Here is an 18,857-nt window from a genome sequence, read left to right on the forward strand (position 1 = left end):
TGCGGGTTACAAGGGCATAAATATAGTAAAGTAAAAGCATAAATAATACATTGTCTAGGATCCAATGTTTCCACACTTATACGAAGATATAACCTGTGCAACTATACATGAATAATTCGTGTAATGTATAACTTAAAAACGTTAGCTGCAAAGAAAATAAGTGCGTGAAAAGTTAGACACCGGATTTGGCACACAATCCATAGAATTGCATGGCAGGTTCTTGCAGTTCTGCCAAACAGGAACATTTATTTGTATGGAAAGCTCTGGATACATCTACATAAGTTGGTCAAAGACACTTAATGCACTGTTAATTAACCACTAGAAGTCCTATCAGAACTCCTAATGTATTTTTCAATGATATACACTCACAAAGAAGAAAAACAATTAGCTTACTTGTCAGAAGTTTTTCTTACTCGATCACTCTAGGTGCTGGTTGTATTTTCACAAGAATATTAACTTTATATGTATGATGCAAACTGCTTAATTTAAACTTTGTTTGGTGTGCTCATAATATTCTTTATCTTAATTAGTACTGCTACGGTGAGCACATTACCATGCACTTGAGACTGGTTGCTCTCCTTTCGTGAAACATGTTACAGTCTCAAGCGTTGCAAACTAAGCGTCGCACATTTTCTTCACAGGCAAAAACATTTGTTGCACATAAATACCTTGAAGCAGGAAACTACGATGAAGCCGTGCCATTGCTGAAGGAGGCTGCAGCTGCCAAGGTACTACGTGTGCTTGGCAAATAAATTTTAAAAAGGGATATCTAAAGCTACTTTGTTGCTTCAGGATGCAGAAGCACTGTTCTACCTGGGCTGGTGTTGTGAAAGAGGCCTCGCTGTTCCAAAGGACTATGCTGCTGCCACGAAATTCTATGCAAGAGCAGCAAGTCAGAATCATGCTGGTGCTTTAAATGCCTTAGCAGCCATCCAAGAAAAAGCACAACAAAGTAAGTGTTTTGGTGAAGGCATGGCATCACATTTAGCATTCCGCAGAAGTATTAGTTATGTTTTTAAAGTGTTTCAAGGAACAGCGTTGAGCTATCAAACAGCACTGCATTAGTTCTTACAACCTATCCTGAAGTTCTAATGCTACTGTCAGTCTGTTTTTCATGTATAGGCTATAGCTTATGAGTGGAAGAGAAGCGTCCGATCTTGCTATGTGTATAATATATAATATATACAAACTAAGTATTTAGGGAAAAGTTTGTCACTTCCGAATCCCTCCTACTGGTTGCACAACTCATTGAAAGCAGTTGAAAGGTAACCTCTAAAGCTTCCATCGTATCTCTACCTGCAAGCGTAGCTATGCCATCACACTGCTTAACACAAGGGCACAGGTATGATTCCTGGCCACGTATTAAAAAGGGCAAAGTGCTAAAATGGCCTTGCATTTATATTGGATGCATGTTAAACCAGGTGGTTCAAATTAAATTGGAGCCTCCTACTTATGCATGCCTTGTAGTTATATTGTGGCTTTAGCCCATGAAATGAAACCTTTATTTTTCAACCTTCAGTTACACCATTGACGCCCCATAGTAGCTTAGCATATCAGGTTTCGTGCTGCTAAACTTGGAATGCTGGTTTGGTTTCCGGCCTTGGTGGTACCGTTTGGGTAAGCGCAACATGCAAGAACACCCATGTGCTTAAGTGCACGTGCACATTCAAGTGCACCAGGTGGTCAAATAGTATTGCATGCCTTAGAATCATATTGTCGTTGTGGCACATCAAACCACAGAAGACTCCCAGAAGGTCTGTCTCCCCATCTGTACCCATTTGTCAAGGCACAGTCAGTCTCACTTTGCAAATGCTGCTCTTTCCCTTCAGGAGTGAAAGTGGAACCCGTCCAGACCAAAGAGCCACCTGATGATCCGCCGTCAGTGAAGCATGTGCACACTTTTGGTGAGCAAAAACATTCATTTGTTTTTTGCGCAAAGAGTGAACAGTCCCGATTCACTCTGTAGCGATCATAGGTTGGCAAACTCACTCACGAATGAGCTCACTCAGACTCCGAGTCCGAGCGAGTCCAGTTGAGAAAAATTTTGGCGAGTCTGAGTGAGTCCTAAGTGCAAAATGTAGTTCGTGAGTGGCTCTAAACTTTTTTGTCAGTCTGTGGTTCTATTTATTCAACCTCAGCATTACTACGTATCAGCCTTGCATCAGCTCAAGTTCATAGTCTCTCCAACTAACGCATACTTCAAAGCTCTGGTGTTCATATGCTAGCTGAGTATTTATTGATCAAAGACATGAGTTATAGAGGCAAGGGGGTGCCCTAACCTCTTCCCCACCCACGTAAATTTTTTTCTGAGAATTCTTGATAAAACTATCTCTTGTAAGTCGTGTCTTATAAATAAAAAATTTTCTTACTAGATGGTGACCACTGATATCCCATATTTGAAAGTATATGATCAAATGGCGCCAAATAGAGCATCGAATGTATGATATTAGTGCTAAAGAGCATTGACACCATGTTCCATGAAGCCATTCGTATGCGCTTACAGGCTCATGACTCAGCTCACCCTGGCTCGTTCAGATTCTGGTAGAGCCGTGAGGCTGAGTCTGAGTGAGTCCAGCTCAGAAAAATTCTGCCCAATCTGAGTGCCAAGGACGATATATATTCCATGAGTGAGTGAGCTCCACAATTTTTGCCGACCGATGCTATGCATTGCTATCTGCTGCCACTGTGGTTGGCTTTTTTCTCTCTCCTTCTCCAATGGATCCTTTCTTTTTTCGAACGTGTCGGATAAATTTTGGTGTGATCATAAGCTTGCTAGTGTCACTAAACCAGTTCACTTCAGAGTGGGCATGTGGTGGCAGTGCTAACTATGCAGCATAATGTCATGTCTGTTGACAATGTAATTCACCCAGTGAAGAGTGACCAATTTCTAGCCGTCTTTGATACACCATCAAAAATTTCTTGCCACATAGAATGCTACGATGAAACCTTGGTGATGCGAATCGGAATCAGACAGGGTCACCAAAAATAATCCTATAATCTGAAATTACTGTTTACAGAAAACATGAGTATGCGGAGAAAAAAGGTGGCATGTTTCCACTCATTGTTTATCAGAGCCGCAGAATGTGAATAACAGCTCTGAATAATTGACAGTACTCAGCAATCACTCTTGTTGCATGCATGTGTAATTAATGAACCAGATGAGTTGTGGCCCGAGACAGCTAGTAACCCCTTTCGAATCTTAGTATGATTTCGACATGACACCAAAGTACCACGGCGAAAGTGGATTAAGGAGTGCTTTGTGCGCAAGAGATGAAAGCCAGAAAATTTTAGAACTCCTGTCCTTCACTATTTTCTTATCATAAAGGTTGACACTGTGCCCCCACAATCGGGAGGTTTGCTCTAAATTCGAGGGTCTCCCATGCACAGCTGCCGTGGAGAGCTGTGCCTGTACCTAACAATCAAGTATCTTGACATTTCAAGGCCTAGCTCCTTTGCCTTTCGATCCTCATCCACCGTTCATTGAATTTCTGAGTGTGAGGGCATGGCTTGCATAGCTGTGGCAGGCATGTGTAAGCACAGCGCACTGACCGTGCCTCGTGCACAGCAGGCTGCATCGATGTGTTGAAGAAAAAATAAAGAAAAATTAGTGCAATACAACACTATCTGTAATCTAAATGCAAAGGCATATGAAAGTGCATCGTGGTTTCCAAGATTCTTGCCCAAAATCTCAAAGGATTTGAAGCACCTTTTGATGGAGAGTTGTTTAGAAATTGGTGGCACAGCGCACATGCCTGTGCGTGATTGCTCTTTTGCAACAGAGCAGGCAGCGCTTGTTCATACGTGCTCAGTGGCGTACATTCGTATCAAACTTCGTGAGGTGCAAACCGGTACCCAGCAACCGTGCTCCATTACATTACAGGCGAATGGGCTTTGGCCGGGACCACAGAATAATTTGTAATGACCCCGAAATTTGCACGAGCCGTGAATGTATGGCCAAGGTTCCAGTGCATACAATATTTGGCTCACGTGGTTCACAAGAGCCTCAATTACCAATTCGCAGTGTTTTCTGACCAAGTTCAAAGAGTGTTGCAGGCGCTCTTCAAATTTGTTGTCCGAACAGGCCAGCTTTTTCTGTCAATCTGCCTAAAGAGCTGTAAAGAACTAGCATAAAGCCAACTGTACAAGGACAACGCATTTATGTCTTTCCAGAGCTGAATTTCAGTCACAGGCTAGAAGAATCCAGAGATGCTCTCATCAAGGAAGTTCTTGTAGATGGCCATGACTTTGGCCACAAACGCCTCCAGGTGGTAGATGGCTTTGCTGCCTAGCTGCAGCCTGTGCTCGTACTGTGCCGCCAAGGCTGTGGCCTCGCCTTTCAGCTGACCATCACAGTTGGCCACCACCTGCTTCAGCAGACCCTGCATGACAAGCAATGTTTAGCGGGCTGTAAGCAAGCTCCGCGAGGCCCAAAGTAGCGCGGGCGACATCGAGTCACAGTCTTTAGGTAACGATGTGTTCTTTTCTATGATGAATTCAGGACATCAGAACCACAGAAAAAAAAGATGCCGCCAGTGAAACATCATGAATCGTTTCTCATAAAATATTTTCTACAGGCTTCTTTGTTTTGGTTTCGCAGGGGTTGTATTGCCATTACCCAAAATATGTTTACGTGCGAACACCACAGTGAAGCATTTTGATGCCTGCTTTGGCTTCCTCCACTATATTGGTTTTGAAAAGTGGGAATAACAGATAGTGAAGCCAACAAGAGAGCACCAAAATGCTTTAATGTCATTATATAACACAGGGAAACAAACAAAAGTAAATGTAGAACAGTTGTTATGCAAGCCACTCTGAGGCTTGGTAGTATTCTTTTCTATGGTTTGGGTCCCCAACCTTCATGCAGTCCAAAACAAAAAATTCACAAATGCCATGTCCTACTGAAACAGAACATTACTTTTGCCAATTGTGGATGGTTGTGTACTGCATTTCAACCTTTTAAAGTGTTTGTCCGATGTCTCATTAGTACTTCATGTGAACATGTTACTGTACATCTAAGAAATCTGTTAACTTACCTGTTTAAAAGTTTCATTTTCCATGTACAAGTGGTCATTGTACTTATTAGTTAATAATACTTAGGCAAGTTCAAAACAAAGTGGAAGTTCATATTTTGGTTTGTTTTTTATGTGAATCTTTGTTATGCACATTCATTGGAGCTGTGGTATCATATAAATGTCCTTCAAACCAGTGTCATCTTTATTAACAGCATAGCGACCGTTCGCAAGTTAGTGCCATGTATTAATCTATCACAAAACTGTATGTTGTGTCCTTCTGTGATCTCTTATCATGTCGCCGCATTGTATATTGCCCAAACATAGCTTTGTTGTTGTTTATTGTAAATACCATAATTCTTCATCGTGTACACCCATTTTGTTATAGAAATGTGTGGGTTTGATTGTGCCGTCAATATTTGAAAGTCATTGCATGTATGTTGATGATAGATAGTATATGGCAAGTGATGATACAAATATAAATGTACAAATAAATGATTTTTCCACAAGATTTCGTGGCTGTACAGATGCCGTCCAGAATGAAACGGGAGTACTGTAACGCGTAATACGATTGAGGAGCATGTGTCATATATCTTAATATTAGTTAAAATTGCAATCACTGGAAGCTGGTCAAGCATTTCAATAGGTTAGGCCCAGCGCTAGAGCAAAGAAAGATGACTGCTGCTCAAACTCACCTTTAAGATGACATCTGGTGGGATAAGATGGGTCAATAGCTCGTAAAGGCGAGCTCTCACTTCAGACAACCTGGACAAATATATGTATCCATTACCACATGCTGGCAGAGTACACTGGGAATGCTCATAACCGCTTGGATCATAAGTTGTCCTAGCAGTGAAGGACAGAGTGCCAGTACATATACAACTTCAAGTTTAATGTAGCGATCTACAGCAACAAGGGTCTGCTACAGACTACCAGCAGCTACATGTGGCTCACCTCTTGACACTCTGTTCTTGAACAATCATCTTGGCAGTTTCTTCAAGATACAGCTCCCAGTCGGGCTGGCGTACCTTTTGGTTATCTGAGAATGGATACCTGCAGAACAAGTGCACACACAACTTCATGTTTTTATTTGCAGAAACAGCTTCAAAACGTTTCCTCATGTAATGCCCCTAGTTGTCTCCCAATGCTAAATGATACAATATACCGTAATTACTCGAATCCAACGCGCACCTTTTTTCCGGTTAAGCGAGTTTATAAATTGCATGCGCGTTAGAATCGAGTACAAACAAAAAAATTACGGTCAATCTATTGCCATCGGCAAATCCAAAATGGCCACCCCCTACGTGCGTCGGCATGGCGCGTCGGCCATTTCTGCCTATGTGTTTCCCATGTGCGGCACTTCGTACGTGTGCTGAGGAGTTCGTCATCTAGTAGTGCATTAGCATCGATGGCGTGGAAGGGCCGACTCCAAAAACTCGATAGCACCACGATGCCGCTTTTAAAAGAAAAGTTATGGCGTGTGCAGAAACGGACGGAAATCGGGCCGCATTGGGGTCGTTCGGAGTTCCCGAAACGTGCGTGCGGGACCGGCGGAAACAAAAGCAGAAGATTCTCGACAGCAAAGCTTCACGCAAAGGCTTCAGTGGACCACAGCAGGGTCGGTTTCCGCAAATTAAAGAGCTGCTCGGCAAGTATGTGCTTGAGCAGCGAACGGCACAGCGGCCCGTGACGACAGAACTGCTCCAAGTGCGGGCTATGCAATTAGTCTTGGAGAAAGGTCTAATGCAGAGCCAGTTTAAAGCGAGCAGGTGCTGGCTAACTAACTTTATTTAGAGGAAAGGCTTTTCCCTCCGAAGGGGAACATGCATATGCGAAAAGTTTTGCGGAGGAGTACGATGAAAAGCTTCACAGTTTTCATAGGTTCGTCCTAAACTTGCGGCGCAACAACGGCTACCTGCTTGGGCAAATCGGGAATGCCCATCAGACGCCTCTTTACTTCGACATGCCTGGCACCACAACCGTCGAGAAGAAGGGCACGAAGCAAGTTCGCGTGCTGACATCTGTCCACGGTAAAACTACCGTGACGGAAAGCTCTGTTACACGTCAGATGGGCACAAGCTTCGCCCGTACCTCATATTTAAATAGGATACGCTCCCGAAAGGAGTAGTTTTTTTGAGTGGTGTGATCGTGCGGGCCGGCGAGAAAAATGGGTGCGCGTTGCAATTGATGTCTTACGTTTTTTTTTTTTTCGCGGTGGAAATCGGGTGCGCGTTACAATCGAGGGCGCGGTAGAATCGAGTAAATACGGTAATACAAATTGTGTGGTCATACCCTGCATGTTGCAGGGCACAACCACACAATTTTCTTCCTGCAAGAATTTTATTGGGTAATCAGAAGTCTTTAAACGGACACTAAAGGCAGGCAAAAGTTTTTGTCAGAGTGAAAGATCAATGTTTGAGAACATCTAAAATGTCAGCATTACTACCAGCAGTGCTCTACTAATCATGAAATCAAGGTGAATTTACTACACCATATGCACCACGAGTGTGATATTTTAAAATGATCTTGATGACTTCAAGAGTCCAGAGTACAATTAATCATTAGTAATAAAACCAGTAAAAAAAAAAAACTGCATTACAACATGTACGTAATAAAATACTGCTCATTCATTTCTGTTTGAGTCATGGAAAAAGTAACTGCTTGGCGTTACCACAGAAAACTGCGCAAGTGGTTCAAAAGCTATGTTTTCGCCGACCGGCACTACACTCACATGGTCGCATTTGATGGTAGTTTCAATATAGTGTACTGCTGCGAGTGTTTTGCACACTCGCGCAAGTCGCTGGGACAGAAAATTTGTATGGTGCTGCTGGATGCCAGAATGTTGTAAGCCGCTTAAGCTGCAGGAAAGAAACCGACACGACTTTCCACTGGTTGCTTCAAAACGAACCCCTACACTCAAAGTGACTATATGTCATGCCTCTGCACCAGTGTGCAAAACAGTAAAAAAATTGACGTGTATGCTTGCTGCACTTTCGTGCGAGTGATTGTGAGATCAACCTCTACTTGGGAAAGGCCTGCAATCTGCCTGTATGAGTATACTCTGCTGCTACTAGTGTCAGCGGCCTAACAGTAAGGTGAGTGACGTTGAGCAAGGCAACTACTACATCAGAACACCCATTCAGGCAGGTGATTTGAAGCACGCTAACACTATGAAGACCACTAAAACGTGATTTTATTTCAAAATAAGCATTTATTTGGCATGAAAGTAGCACAACAATGTTTCTGGACCGCTTTTTCAAGCATGAACATCGACGTAATACTTGCCTTTAGTTCCCTTGCCTTTAGCATCCCTCTTTGCTGGGCTTATATGCTTTGCATTTTACCATAAAGCCATAGGTACTTATAGACAAAAACATATCTAGAGCTTGTGAGGTAGACGACAAATTTGCAGTGTATGTTATAATCAGTTAGAAGCATAAAGAAATTTCACTGAAAATGCCTGCTATGTTGTCCAAAACATAACTGCCAAAAGACGCAGGTAGGTGCTTGCCTCCATCATGGCATCAATAATAGTGTAGTGATCACTATTGACTAGCATGTGAATATCGAGTTTCTTTGACTTCCTTGCCATCGCTGATAAGCGAAACACTAAAACTTGAAAGGCCTCGTGTTGTGCACAATGAATACAACACACTGTGCACAATGAATACAACTAAGTACCTCAAAGACAAACATGAAAAACAGTATTTGCAGTGATACACAAATATGATGAACTGCATAATATGTGTATTTCTGTCAGCGGCAGCTGGTTTTCTTCAGAAGTTACTGAACCAAACTTTCATTTGATCTCAGGTCCAGAGGCACTCACTTGGAAACTCGCATAAATCTATGCAAAATTTGTCAGACGCAAAAAGAGCGGAGCCAAGTCCTAATCTCTCAGGAATACGACAGTTGCTTCAGCCATAAACAATGATGCTATTGAGGTCTTCAGATTTGGAGCAATTTTCGAAGCAGCGTAATTTTCATTTTGGAGCACTTTGGAGCAGCAAAATTTTCTATTATAAAGTATTTTGGAGCACCAAAATTTTTCATTTTGGAGCGATTTGGAACACCTAACTTCACATCCTGGAGGAGAAGAAAGTTGGCATTTTGTGGGCATTAAGGCTAGCTTGCCGCCTTTGCGCGGGCTTTGCCGCCTTTTCTGCCGTTCTCATGTCCCGACATGACTCCTCTCCTCCGCTGTCTGCCACGCTGGGGGAGCGAGGAATGACGTTGAATGTCTCTCACCCGGTAGCGATGTCGGCTGTATCGCTCCTTGAATGTAAATTCAGGGAGGTGAGTTGTTCTTTTGGGGCTCTTGTGAAGAGCTAGAAATGATTCGACTTATTGCAAATCTCATGGAGCTAATCATCTTGGGAGCACTCCTTATTTCAAATGATGATGCAAAAATAATGGCGACATGCTGTTGAGCATTCCGAGAAAACTTGTTCAGTGATTATTTTCGCAGCAAGTAAACAGAATAATGGTTGTAAAAAATTCTACTCCATGAAACAATGTTCTGAATACACCTATGTGATTATCAGCACATGAATTTTGCCTTTAAGGGTGTGATCGCTGGTGCGCGCACTATTTTGGCGGGCATTAAAGACTGCTTGTACACCCTTCTACCTTGCACTCTCAACGCGAACAGACTATGCAAAAAGTGCTTCGCTTTTTAGAGCGGCCATATGTGGGTATGCACTGAGCCTTGATCGCCAAGCGGCCACGTCATCGCTATGCCATTTCGGAGGTCCATTCATGCTGTACAGATACAATCACACTTATCTATAGCAGTGGAGCACATGCTTGTCGACAGTTGTTGGACACGGCTTCTGTTTTATGTTAGCTACAAGCTTCCGTTGATGCTTACATTATAGCACAAGGGCCTAACGCAATATTACCATGTTTGATATCATCACGGCGTCTTTCTTTACATATTTTTCAAGCAAACGGCAGCTGAAGCGGCCAGCTGGGTGCTCTAGACAAGTCTGATTCTATATGTGTACATGCATCAGCGTGCGTTCCAGACATCTTTAGTCATCCAAGTCCCTGTATGGATATAGAGCACCATGCGTGCAGCAAGTTTTTGAGAGAGCGACAAGTCCGCGGACCTTCGAGATACCAACCTCCCGTCGCTAGCACTCCTCGCGGATGACGTCAAGTCATATTATTTAGTATAACAATACAATTTGTAGGTATCGCACTCATTGCTAAGGGCTTAAGTGAAACTAACAAACTGTAGCTTTTGGACACGATATAGCGCAACCCCCCCCCCAAAACGCTGGCTAAAGGGACAATGATCACTCCAGTTGCCGAAGTGGTTTTCATGCTCAGTTATCTAAACGCGAAGCAGAGGTTAGTAGCACAAAAAGTTTACGAGCACTCTCATTATGCCTAGAAATAGCGTGGGCCAGCGACCGTGCCCTTCAATGTCCTCCCCCCACCACAAAATAATTATAACAATAAATGTAGCAATGCATGCAGTGTCGTTATGTCAACTTTTTTTAACCGTCAGCTATTCACCCTGGAAAGCGATAGCGAGACTTGTAACAAGTCTCCCACTTCACTGTGAACCTTCCGACACCAGAGCCGCGAGTGATGTCCTCACAACTGAAATCTGCGGATATTAAAAGAAAACAGCGGTTCCTCCAACCGCATGGCACGCTTTTATTAATGACATGACCTTTTAAAAAAAAAATGTGAAAATTTCGAATTCGCACCCTAGGAATCTCGAGTTTGAAAAGGCCAGCTTTAGTGGCTTTTACCACAACAGCGATTATAAACGTGAATGTGCTGGTGAAAGTAATTACGAAAAAGCACTTCTGAATGAAGATCCATGAATAAAGTATATATTAAAGAAAAACTTTCACTGTGTTCCCACCGTTCACGTGTTCCTCAGTGCACGCGAAGTACGGAAAATTAGATCACAATGTCCAGAAGTAGACGTGACAGACATTCTGGCGGCACGCGTGCAGTTATTAGTGAAAATTGCTTCAATTACTTGCCACGCAACTCTTTAAACAAACTGTCAGCAGCGTTCCTGGTACGGGCGACGTCCACCGATTAATTGCCGCCCGGTTTCACGCTATTGATTGGACTAGACGTCACAAGCCCCTGTGGAGGGCACGTTTCGCCATTAAACAGACTTGCACAACAGAAGTTGCGTCGACACCAAACATAGCATCGTGGATTACTTAGGACGCACGCACGACCACTGTTTATTCAGTGAAATAGTTCTAGGTACGTGATTTTGACTTTAGTGGCCCGGAGAACTAGGTGCACATGTTTTCACGCGCCGGCATGGCGCTGTTGGTAGACGCTGCTGGCCAAATCCAACTTTGGTGCAGTTTGACGCAATTTCCGTTCATGTTGTCAGGATGGTGCACTAAATCTGGTTTGGCACACTTTGGCGCAAGAGTGGAATCACTGCATAAATTTTTGTCAACAGAAAAATATTTCGAGATCGTCGAGAAAGCCCTGTTTAAAAGCAACGCTAATCTTCAAACGTTAATTAGTATAGAGGTGAAAACACAAGCAAGGAGCTGGCAATGTCGTAGTAAAGCAGTAATTAATGACTTGGAAATAATCAGAATGGCATGCTTACTGCTGCGCTCGACACGCTTCAAGCATTAGCACAGCTCTCCTCAGGTTGCGATGACTTTGCGCTGCAATAGCCTGGGCAAGGGTGTCAGGAAGAGTGATGCCTTCTTTTCGTGCCACAAGGTTCAGCACTGTAATAACCTGGAAAAGCAAATGTGGCCGATTTCAAAGAGATGCCAGAACCAGTTACTAGGCTACTATCACTGCGTCCAATCCGCATAAATAAAAAGAAATAACTGGTCAGAATCTTGGTGTAATTGCAGTTCCAGTGCCATTATAAGGTTTTCAGATCCTTCACAAACCATTAAGGCACATTTCTAACTTCATCTTCTTCAATGACCCAGCTACTTAGTTGAGGTGACCTCTTTATATGAGAAAAGTTACGGCTTCGTGTGTCATGTTCACATAAGCTTTCTTTCTCTCCATTCCATCATACGGGCTTTTGTAAAGTTAAACGACAGCGTGTCCCATTGCAATGACCGATATAACGTTAAAGTAAAGTTTCAAACGCGGCTGTGCCAAATGGCTTCACTAAAGCTACCAAAGCTTACACTAAAGGCATGTAAAGTTTGATTGACACGGCTAACCCAGCAGTATAAAGATCAAAGCCTTGATGCACAGCATTTCTTGTTTAGATGTTCCATTGTATTCACGTGCTTGCTCTTCATGGGCCACGATATGATGGCAGTGCTTCTCGTGTTTCAAGGCAAACGAAAAGTAATTACGCAAGCTTAGTATGCAGGCTAAATTAATAAATGCTTGCTTTGTTTCTCTTGTAAAAGTGGAAGAGTAAAAGTAAAGATGATGATGATTCCAGTATATGAAGAGTGAATGGTGGTTTTCCAATTGTTCATGTGACATTTTTGCAAGGAACTATACAATGAATTTTGTACCCTGCTGGCATAACATTTCTTGCACACACCTAAGTACTATAAAGGGGCCCCAAACCACCACATGGCCTAGGTGGCAAATCACATTTTCTGGCTAAAAGTTGGAGCTGCGAACATCGTGACAAAACATTGTATTCGTGACAAACGCATGAAATTCACAAGTGCAGCGCAAACTTGAAATGCCCTCACTTCAAATACAGCATAGGGCAGCTGGCGCAGCACATTCCAAATGAGAGTCCCCACGATCGGCGGCCTTCTCTCTCAGGATAAACAAAGTCGAGTGCAGATGAGAAAAGTAAATGCTATTCTCAGAGTACTTCCTCTCATAGTATACTTTTTTGTTTTTTTAAAGAAGCTTGTTACGACTCACAGATTCCATGTAGGGGTGTCATACGCAAAAAACCTGGCACTGATGAGCATACAGAAATGTGGCCTCTGAGGGTGCATTGATCACATGTTCATTTGCACACACTCCCTATAAATTGTGCTCTCTAGATGGTGAACTCCTCGGCAATGGGTCGTTTCCATTACGGCAGTCTGATTGCGTAACAAGGTAACTTGTGATTTCAAATTACCTTTCATTTCTGCCTGGATATTAATGCATGGCCGTCGTTGCTGCCTGCAGAAATTGAAGTGTTGTGCTGCCAAGCGCATGCACGAAGGTCTCATTCCCAGATTATGAAGGAACTAGTTAGAAAGCAGCATTGTGCAATACGATAGAAAGAAAGGTAGCATGAACGCAGGGCACACACACGGCAAGTTTCACTGGCCCCCCCATTTTCGTGAAAGGGCAAAGGTTTTCCAGTTATTTCGGCAACATGATTCTGTGATGCACTCGACTTATTCCAAAGCTTTCCTGATGCTTTGAGAAAAGATACTTCAGGGCCCCATTGAAGTAGCAATTTCTACACAATACTGAAAGAAGGGAAAAGGGTGCAGAGTAAACTTTCTGATTGCGGCTGGGCCACTTACCTCGTCTACAGAGGGCGCAGCCACCCTAATCGCCAGGCATCTGCTCCTTATGGCCGGAATCACTTTGCTACAGGAGTTACAGCACAGGACCAGCCGGCAGGTTGCCATGTACTTCTCCATGGTGCGTCGAAGGGCATGCTGGGCATCCTTGGTAAGCTTGTCCACTTCTGTCAGTATCACCACTGAAGAAGGCGGAGAAAGTGTGAGAAGAGCACAGATTAAAAGGTCAGGCGCCGGGAAACTAAGCAGGGTATACGTACCTTTAAACTCCCTCTGGGCATTGCTTTCGAGCTGCTGGGTCTGCGCAACCGTTTTCAGCAACTCTTGAATCACAACTCTGTCGTGGATACCGGCCTCACTGAAAGATATTGTGCATAAAGCATAAGGAAAGAGATGCACGCAAAGAAACATAGCCGCGAGTGTTCTTGAAGTGCTGCTAAATTATGCATATTGACTAATAACATTACAATGACTTTGAACATCATGTAATCATACCACAAATCAAAAGTTTGTGTTTAAAATCATTCCTGTTGAATAAACAATGTTGAGATGACAAGCATTGCAGCTCTCTTTACACAACTGTACTTGCCAGAGCCAGTACAACACTAACACGGAAACACACGGTAATTCCATATACTGTTGTTTGTTCTTTTTCCCATCTATATTGCGTTTATTCAGTGCAAACCACGAGTTGAGATGTAACATGTAAGTCATCAAATAATTGTGCTTCAGGCAAGTCGATGGATTTGGCCTGAGCATTCTGCCAGATCTTCGATCGGTGATTTTCTAGTCTGAAGCATCGAATGAAGTCCAGCCTGTTGGATCATGTAGTTGTGGTTTAGGTCTTCTGATATAAGAGATGGTATTAGAGCTGTGGTCCATGACACTCACCTCGGATTCACCTCAATGTGGTAGTTGCTGGCAACGGTGACAATCTCTATCTTTTTTTTGGACGGCGTAACAAAGTTTTGATGCTCGATCCTCAGCCTCTCCACTCCAGCGCCGTACAGCTCTCGCAGGACACACATAATTCGCGTCTTCTTTCCAGCTCCGGACGGCCCATATACAAGGAGGTGCGAAAAGTCACCGCCATGGACCTTACACGTGAAAACAAATATAATCATGCATGTATTGTAATAGCAGCTGCACATAGTGATGTTAGATGAATGTACCTATGAAAAAAAGGTGCATACATGATCAGCTAATAAATTCATCTCCCTCCCACATTCTAAAGCGAGCACAAATAGTTAGGATGAGGGATGAAAGCTTTATGACTAGTGAAGGAATTAAGGGATGGAGTGAGTGTAGGCCATACGAAACAAGAGACTAGAGTGGACTTAAATAGATGGCAGTATCTGGCGCGCGACACTGATCTTCAGCACCATGAATGAGCTGTTTGCAGTTCGGTAAGTTGCAAGTTCATCACGGTGATGCAGCCGGTGGGCTTGACCAGATGTGTTCGTATAGCCCACGAATTCAAACGTTTTGAATTCTTATTCTCCTGCTACTCTGTCAACCGGCTAAACATGCCGTGAATAAAAGTATAGCACGCTATGTATTCAAAGACAGCTCCCAGTTATGGAGCAACAACGCAAGTACACAGCTCGGAACCTTGGTTTCTCTTAACAGACACGGGTCAACAAAGGGAGTCAAGGCCACCGAGCGACGGTCACCGGTCGTAAATTTTGAATGACTTAACACTTTGGACAATGTAGTCCGAACGTGATTTAAATTAACCTACGAGTGTGTAAGCAATTCGACCGTGCACACATACCGCGCTTCGAATTAGAACGCGAGAAACGGACAATTTACACGTACGTACTTACCAGTTTCTTTAAATAGGCTGCCTGTTCCTGGTGGTAGTCGAGCTTCGAAAGGTTAGTGGGTCGGTGTTTATCCACCCACAGGCTCATTTTCTTGTTACTGTTCAAGTGTTTGTTTGGGAAACGAAAAATGCGCGCGAAAGGCGCTGGAACGAGATGGCGACTATGTCGACGGGATCTTGGACGTGCAAATAGTCCTGCATTTACAGAACCGCGTCTGTAGCAGTGGCCCGTAGACTCTGTACTATATCAACGCCTCACTTTCTAGGAGGCATTGACTATATGTATGTGTGTACTGACTGCACTGGGCACCATAACTGCTCAAAACACCCACGTCGCACACATCATAGAGTTTCCTAAAACATCATCATAATGTAAATGGTGGACGTAACCACCATAGATTCCATAGAGTTTTCTATGGGCGCATCGTATGGACCTTGGTAGGAACGTGACATCGCCTGGCCGCGGTGATCTTGTGGCTAAGGTACTCGGCTGCTGACCCGTAGGTCGTGGGATCGAATCCCGGCTGCGGTGGTTGCATTTTCGATGTAGGCGAAAATACTGTTGGTCCGTGCGCTCGGACTTCGGTGCACGCTAAAGAACTCCAGGTGGTCAAAATTTCCAGAGCCCTCCACTACGGCGTCTCTCATAATCATGTGGTGGTTTTGGGACTTTAAACCCCACATATCTGTCAATTAATAATAACATCAACTTATATTTTTGTTCGTATTTCTCGGGTTAGATCGCCCGACTTCGCTGGACGCGTACGTGCCCTTGTACGTATACATCTTGGATTGCGAGGCAGAGTTGCTACCAAATCACTCGCTTTAAGAGCTAAATAACATCTTGATCTCCCCAGTGCAAGGTAGCACACCGGTTTTAACTGGTTAACATCGCTGCCTTGCCTCTCTCTCATGTTCGGATGTCACTCTTGAGCTTCTGAACACGCGGGCGTATGGATGGATAGAGCGGGCACGTTGAACGTACGCCCTTGCAGACTGGCTGCACGGTGTCCTCGTGATCATGTATGTGCAATAAAGGTACGGCAGATCCCACGCGCCTTGGGAATCGGCGTTATGCGAAGCATGCGGAAAGAAGGCGAGCGTGTCGCATTTTTTTTTTTTATTAAGCAACACGTCATGAAAGGATGTTGAATTTATGTACACATGTCGCACTCACAGACATATGTTGAAGAGTGGCAGATGTTTATGTAATCAGTTGTTTGCACTTGCGCAACGATGCCAACACCAGAAGCTGATATGAAGCGCTGATGCTCGCGAGGATGCTGGCCCTGGTCACTGCTACATAAATCAACTTCAGCGCATGGCAACGTGACGACTGTATCAAAGGTGTTCATATGTAATGTTTATAAAATTTGATGCAACCACTTTACTGACATTTCACAAAGATTAGCGTCTATTTGAAAAGTAGCTACGAGACCTAACCTAGCTACTAGCTCTGTGGTAGAAATCTTCATTGCCACGCGAAATGCTTGGGATCGATTCCAGCTGGAACCCTGACATTTGCATTCGTTGGGTCGATGCTACCGAAGTCAAGTATTTCTTAACGCTCGTGCGTCAAAATTGCCCACGTGTGTTCTCGTAATTCTTCGGTAGATACCAAGTGTCAATCACCTGTGGTACATGCACGCATATCAGTCGCACATATTCGCCTGTAGGTATGTGCCACGGTCTGGCGGGAAGTGTTTGACGACATACGGGACGGGAATGCGACATTATTCATGTTTTGACCAGCGCATCATATTCGTCGAACAATCTTACCCTCCCATGCTAACTTTAGTTCACACCAAGTTAAGGGGGTGATCATGAGAGCACCCAAACGAAAGTGGCTAGATAGATAGAGAATCTCAAAGTCGCCGAAGTTCGCTAAGAAATTCTTCGCATTTAATATCTGACAAGACAGAGACCTGCATTTCAAATATCTCCCGCTCTAGCAAGTCTGCATCACAGTGATCAGGCGCTCAATGTTTCTCGGGGCTAAAAAGGAAAGTGTTCGTTTTTTTGGGGGGGTGATAGTACTGATACCAGGTTGTTGGAACAACCTCCATGTGCGGCGAAAGTCAGCTGAAGCCTTCTCAAAAGTGAGCCGCAAGCCCGCTTGCTTTGAATGAAGATACATGCGCATCAATGTCCTGCTGTGCAGGTCTTGGAATGTAACCTAAATTATAAACAGTGAATATAGTAGGGCAGGCATAACTCGGGTAGTTTTATTCGGACACATGGGATATACAAAAATACTCGAATCAGAAACATTTTTGACACATTTAACCAGGGGCACATGAGGGAAACACAGTGTACATCTTGGGTTCATAGTTTTTATCATTGAAAATAAATAACATAGCATTGAGCTTTTATTAAATAACTGCACCCTACTGGCATTTTCATGGAGTCAACAGGAGTTGCAAGTGAGTCTTCACTGGCTAACATCACACAAGGCAACACAATCATACACACTTTGCCAGCTTTAAACCATTCAACAATTCCACCGTGGTCCCTAGAAAACTTTCAACCGTGATTTATTGCAGCCCTCAGACATTTGAAGTATCGCCTGAATGCAAATCTGTCATTGTTTAGATAGAACATGCTGCGGGTTAGGAACAATACTGAGCGATTTCCTTCCACCACGAAGCATCCGTTATGATTCGCACATGTTCAAGCTACAACCCTAACCTATATGATGATGCACAAAACATACATTTGCCGACTGCTGCATATCAGTATTGCAGATGCAAACCTTACCTTTCAGGTCACAACAATTAAACACATCATTGGCAAATGCGACTGAGCTCATTCATACTGGCAAGACGTCGAAACAGTGTGGCCATGGTGGGAGAAGCTGACAAATCACGAGAAAATACAGCGTGTTGACAGGCCGAAAGCCCTATTCATTGCTAACATCGGTTGCCTTGAGCTACCCCTTGATATGGTCACGTGCCCCCTAAAGCAAGTCTCACCCGTAAAGAAGTTCATACTCTTGGTCACATAAAACATGTCATGGTTCACACTAGTCTGCAACAACTAGACAGCTAATTAGCTAATTCAAATAGTCAAGATACCTTTTCAATACAACTCACCAGAGAACTGCATGTCATGCACCTCATGTGTGCTGCGATTCACTACAGCTTTACTGTAGCAAATGTGTACATTGAGGTTATTCATGTTCATAACTGGTTGTAGCAGGCCTTTGACTTTTTCTTTTTCCTTACTAACTTTCTGCGAAGACGTGGCCTTTAAAATATAAAACAGACAAGTTTACTCGCTGCCAGAGAGTGCCTCACTTGATCTATGAGCAGAATTGACATTAGCACAACGGTTCAGTTTGTTGAATGCTCTGCTGTGTCACCTGCATGTGGCATCACTGTCCCCTGACAGTACCACATCACAGGCATAAAGACAGCAATGAGCAGCTTGGCTATGAAATGCTCCTAGTACACTGTGGCAGCGTGCATGAACACAGATGCCACAGACAGCAGAACACAGACCAGGCGTTACACTGAGGTAAAAGAAGTACGAGCGCAACTACTTGCAACATCAACAATGATA

At 43.6% G+C, this 18,857-nt stretch overlaps 1 protein-coding gene across 1 annotated transcript; it reads right to left on the bottom strand.

The window, feature by feature from the left end:
• Nucleotides 1–4,140: 4,140 nt before the first annotated feature.
• Nucleotides 4,141–15,508, bottom strand: RfC38 (replication factor C subunit RfC38). The gene is made up of 8 exons (XM_037421082.2): nt 15,298–15,508; nt 14,363–14,568; nt 13,732–13,829; nt 13,472–13,653; nt 11,614–11,750; nt 5,964–6,062; nt 5,705–5,774; nt 4,141–4,379 (listed from the first exon to the last, which is right to left on the bottom strand). Exons 1-8 carry the CDS (start codon nt 15,382–15,384, stop codon nt 4,191–4,193), a joined length of 1,068 nt encoding a protein of 355 aa, XP_037276979.2. The 5' UTR covers nt 15,385–15,508; the 3' UTR covers nt 4,141–4,190.
• Nucleotides 15,509–18,857: the final 3,349 nt, after the last annotated feature.

Source organism: Rhipicephalus microplus, chromosome 2 (genome assembly GCF_043290135.1).
Source record: "Rhipicephalus microplus isolate Deutch F79 chromosome 2, USDA_Rmic, whole genome shotgun sequence".
NCBI classification, from domain to species: Eukaryota; Metazoa; Arthropoda; class Arachnida; order Ixodida; family Ixodidae; genus Rhipicephalus; species Rhipicephalus microplus.

Coding starts and splice junctions, on each gene's coding strand:
- RfC38 (XM_037421082.2), bottom strand. CDS start 15,384: ATGAGCCTGTGGGTGGATAAACACCGACCCACTAACCTTTCGAAGCTC. Junction 14,569..15,297: donor CAGCCTATTTAAAGAAACTG/GTAAGTACGTAC, acceptor TTCACGTGTAAG/GTCCATGGCGGTGACTTTTC. Junction 5,775..5,963: donor CAAGAACAGAGTGTCAAGAG/GTGAGCCACATG, acceptor ATATTTGTCCAG/GTTGTCTGAAGTGAGAGCTC.